We start from the raw sequence: 5,438 nt of genomic DNA, 5'->3' as shown, positions 1-5,438 counted from the left end.
GCTGGAGCCCCAAACGGCAGCACCGCCCCAGCCCCAGGTGTGCAGGGACCCCCGGCGGGACACAGCCCGGGGCCCGCAGGGAAATGTGTGATACAAACACACAAACGTGCTCGGGTTTCTACAGGTGCACCAAAGGGCTTTAGGGTGTGCAAACACTCATCCTCACAAAGCAAACCTCTCTCTCAAACTTCTCCACATCCCTAGGATACTTTAACCCTTTAATCCACCGCCTAAGCATAACTAACTTCCTCAACGGAGGACACAGTTTGCACACCCAAACACAGTTACACCGGCAGGAATGTGTGTGTGAGAAACGCCAATCACTTGTTTTTAAAATTTTATAAGTTTAATAGTAATAAAATGGTTATAAAAATAGTAATACAATTAGAGTAATAATATTTGGACAAATTGAATTTGGACAATACAAGACAATAGAGACAAAAAGTTACGGAGGTCCGGGTACCTTTTTCTGGGCAGCATAAACCCCAAACAGGACCCACATTAACAAAGGATTAACCCTTAAAAATAATAGCCTGTATAGCCTGCTGCATATTCATACACCTCATACATGATGCATAAATTCCATATAAATACAGGATTCTGTCTGGTCACTGTCAACTTCTTCCTCTGAATCCTGACAGAGCCTTCAAAGCAGGAAGAAGTTTGTTTCTTCTGATAAGAGGGCAATAAATTCTTTTTCTCTGAAAGATTTAGGTGTCCCGTGGCTGCTATCTCAGTGTGAGTCCTTTCTTTAAAAAAAAAATATCCTACATAGCATAGTTTCTATTTTAACATTTTTTATAACCTAAAACTATATCTAACACACTACTTAAGAGAATTAATACAGCATTACTTTCTAACACAACACATATAATATTAATTTTAATATTTGCGAAAAGCCAATCATAGAATATGCATTTTTCACAGTGTGTATGTATTTATTTACCAGGACACATCTTTTGGAGAGCAAAACCACAGGGGAAGCAGGAGAGCACAAAGAAGCACAGACACGGAGTTGTGTGTGTGTGAATTGCTGTGTTACACAGGCAAATCTCCCAAGGCTCAGACAGCACGAGTCATTACAGGTTTCTGTTTGAGACACGTGTGGTTGCTGCCTCTACCCATGTAAACACATGTAGCATAAAACAGTTTTTTCTTCATATACATACATATATATACTCAGAAAAGGACAAAAAAACCCTCACACATAGTTATGGCTACACCCACATTTACTTTATTTCTATATTTATATCAGAAAATTTAAATATTAATTACATAGATATGCACATATACAAAGGTATGTATGTCTTTGTGTTAGTTACTGCCCCCATACATGGAGAGACAGAGATGATCACACACATTCAGACACATTTTAAATGATTTTATGCTTGTATTTTTATGGGTGTGGGTTTTTTCTCTTTGTCTATACACTTCTCTGTGTCTATTTTATATATATATAAATATTTTTATATACTTGTATATCATTTCTTTATTACTGTCTGGTCTTTATATAAAAGAGTCATTTACATGCAGCTCTGTATGTGTAGTTTAGCTATTTTTATATTTCTTTGAGAAAGAGAGGAGGGGAAGGGAGACAGAGAAAGAAAATTAAATACAGACATGTAAATAAATATCTAATTAAATTGGATGTAGAGGTGGATATGGGAACATTTGTGTGTGAGTTGGGAGGGGGAATGACTGGCTCCCTTGTGCTTGCTCTCCATATACAAATGCATGCAGACAGAGAATATATGTCCAGATCAATACATGCACACACACACACTGTATATACATCCCAGATATTACATATGGGGGCAGAAGAGAGGATGGGAGACACCACAGCCTCACACACACACACACAGATATCCCACATGCATTTTTACAGGGGGAGGGATGTGATGGGGGTATTCTGTGTAAGTCTTTCTCTCCTTCTTGGGGGAAAAAGGAAAAAATGGGAAGAAAGGTAGAAAATAGACACACACACTGTCAGTTACATATATAAGAATGAGTTACATATATGAGTAAATGTTTAAATAAAGTGTGTGTGGCTGGAGACATGGGGAATGCTCTGTATGTGTGGGTAGTGCATGTGTGCTTCATATTTGTACACATGCACGTAGGTGTGTGTGTGTGCAGCAAGAGAAACACTGAGCAGCTCAATCTCACTGTATATATATGTACAATTTCACATTTACGTATATGTGCATGCAGGGAGAGAAAGGGCATTGTGTGTTTTAAGGATACAGTGTGTGTGTGTGTGTGTGTGAATATCTCTAATTATATATGTAATAATATACAGAATGCTGTATTGATATGTATGTGGATATATAGCAAAAGAGATTGTGTGTTAGTATGAAAAATCTTGGTGAATATACTTATCCATATCCATATAAGTGCAGAGAGAGGTGAATGAACAGGTCACTCCCTCTGCCCTCCATATATAGTATATATGCATATATGTGTGTGTGTATTTATGGAAAGGGAAAAGTGTGTGTGTGAGAACAACTCTCTCCCTGTAGATGCATATACACCTATGGGTGTGTATATAAATAAATAAATATATTTTAGGTGAACGTGTATGCAGAGAGCTCTCATCCCTTTCTAAGCACAGATCTATGCATGCACATGGAGTGAGAGAACTATGCACATTTGTGAACAGCTCACAGGTTCTTGCTCTATAAATATACATGAGTGTGCAAACAGAGCTTTCTCCAGTTATATATGTATATATGGATATATAAAGAGAATTCTCTGTGGGAAGTTTATATATATATAGATATAAATATATGTATGTATATAGTCTATTACAAAGAAAGGCATTTCATGGGTGAGAACATAGGCATACAGAGAATATACATCAGAAACTGTTGTATGTGAAAACAATTCTCAGTGTGCGTGTATATATGCACATCTATAAATATATAGCCTATATAATATAGAAATATACTTTATAAATACCATACCTGCTATTTCATCCCTCTAGTATCTAAGTATATATATGTATACATACATGGAGTGTGTGCATGTGTGTAGCAAGAAAGTCGTGTAATTGTATGGAAGAACAACTGTCTCTCTATAGATACAGGTATATAAATATGTATATCTGTGTGCAGGAAGAGAGGAAGAGAACTGTGAGTCTTAACAGCTCTTTAAGTACAATACAGAGTGGGAACTGTGCATGAAATCTGTATATATATGTATATATGCATCTATATGTTCATATATAAGGCAAGAGAGAGTACCATGTGTGAGAATGGCTCTTACCAGCTCTACTCATGTGTGTACATATGGAGAGAGAATATATCAGCATATATACATAGATATGGATATATTTATGTATCCCAGAGAGTTTATATGGAGGGGGGGCAAAGAGAGAGAGAGAGTCATGGAAACTGTGTGTGTATGAATTGCCCTCATTCATTTTGTTATTTATATATGTCTAAATCTATAGATGTGTCAAGAGAGAAGATGTGTGTGAGCAGAGACTATGGTTAGTGTGAATTCTTCACACAGACTATTGCTGTGCAAAGATCTTTGCGTGTGTATGTGTGCATTTATTTATATATAACAAGAGAGTTCTGTGTGTGCAAAATTTGGGCTATCTCCCACGTGATACATGTATAATGTATAATGTATGTATAAGTATGTAGTGAATTATGTGAGAAAACAGGCTCTCGTGCATACATATATATATATTTACAGACACATATATATGCATATATCTATACACACACACATATATATCTATATATATATAGATATATTACAGCTTTCTCCCTAAATAGTATTAGTATATGCATAGCCATGTAGTGAGCAAATTATGTGTGTGAACAGCTCCCCCCTAACTCTCTATGTTCCGTTAGAATTACATGTGAACATCTGTGTATATAAGGCTATGTATGTATATTTGCATATATACATATCTATACAGGAACAGAAAGGACTGTCATGTGTGAAAACAGCTCAGTGTATAGGTATATATGCATATACATGGACAGAGAACACTATGTATAAGCAATGCTGTCTCTAATTATATAGTATAAATTCATATATAGATAATTATTAGTGAACACTCTCTGTACACATGTACATTATACAGAGCCAGTACTGAGTGAGAAAAGCTCTCTCTCTCTCTCTGTAATGTATCACATACAGAGAAAGAATTATACAGAGATGATGCAATTATATAGGGCAGGGAGAGAGACAGAGTGATGGAAAATGTGTGTGTGTGAGACAATAGGTCTTGCTCTTTTCCTCAGGTATATATGCACAGGTATTTATAGACAGCAGGAGAGAATAATGTGTGTGACCAGCTCTCACTCTGTGTCTCTGTGCATACCTGTATGGATGTATACAGTGAGAGAGAATAGTGTGCATGGATTTGTGTGCACACAGAGGGGCAGGAGAAAGGAGTGTGAGTGCTTATCCCCAGATCAGTACATATTGCGCACATTATGCATGTAGGTCTGTGTGTGCACAGTGAGAATGTTTGAACAGCACGCTCGCTCTCATCCCGTTTCTAAAAATGCCAATGTGTGGGTATATATAGCCAGAGAGAGCTGCCTGTGAGCCTCTCACACTGCCTCTGTAGATATCTGTGTATGTATGCATGTATGGGAGAGCTGTGTGTGTGAACAAGACTGGCTGTGTCCATACAAGTGTGAGCGTTCATGTGGGGACAGAATGTGTTTCTCTGTGTGTCTGTGTTGTGTGTCTGTGTGTGTGTGTTTTTGTGTGTGTTTGTGTGTGTGTGTGTCTCTGTGTGTGTTTTTGTGTGTGTTTGTGTGTGTGTGTCTCTGTGTGTTTTTGTGTGTGTGTGTGTGTGTGTGTGTTGGAGCTATTTTCTCCCATCCTCTGTGTTTCTCTCTCACACACACAAGCAGCCTCCCCCACCCATTCCATTCACACACATATTTCCACGTGTGTGTTCCGTTCCCTGCCCTGTCCTTGGAGGGGAGGGAGAGCAGCCCTGACTGACAGCCCTGCTCTCTGTGGCTGGGGGTTGGTGCTGGATGGTCCCTGTGCTGGGCGGTCCCTGTGCTGCTCCCAGCCACACAGCCGGGCTGAGATCAGTGCACTCACTGCCCAGCCCTGCTCGCACATCCACCCACCTATACACGTGCATTGTTCTTAAATTTTCATATGTCTATGCCAATATTTTTAAATATATAGCTATGTCTTTATGTGTATGCATGCACTTACATTTATTTTAAATTTACTGTAGCTATTACATTAAACAAACACTAAACAGCGATTAGATATCGCACATCTGTAACAGACACAACATACATACCAACCACACTGTGTAGCCGGCTTAGCTGTAAGCTTCCACCCGGCCACAGGGTTCCATTTACACGTGCACAGGTGTGTGTTTGCACGTTACACACCTACACATCATTCCCCCCCCGGTGCCAGCCGTGCAGGCGGTGGCTGCCGTG

At 38.9% G+C, this 5,438-nt stretch overlaps 1 protein-coding gene across 1 annotated transcript in view; it reads left to right on the top strand.

Moving 5' to 3' along the window:
• Window positions 1-2,056: 2,056 nt before the first annotated feature.
• Window positions 2,057-5,438, top strand: part of LOC102039814 (histone H1x) — a 5,914-nt gene continuing 2,532 nt past the window's right edge. Inside the window, exon 1 of the mRNA XM_031058251.1 lies at window positions 2,057-2,070. Coding sequence (XP_030914111.1) covers window positions 2,057-2,070 — 14 coding nt within the window. The remainder of the gene's footprint in view (window positions 2,071-5,438) is intronic.

This window comes from Geospiza fortis, unplaced genomic scaffold (assembly GCF_000277835.1).
Source record: "Geospiza fortis unplaced genomic scaffold, GeoFor_1.0 scaffold78, whole genome shotgun sequence".
NCBI classification, from domain to species: Eukaryota; Metazoa; Chordata; class Aves; order Passeriformes; family Thraupidae; genus Geospiza; species Geospiza fortis.
Note: the sequence above shows the minus strand (reverse complement) of the source record. Positions and strands in the feature narration are given on the sequence as shown.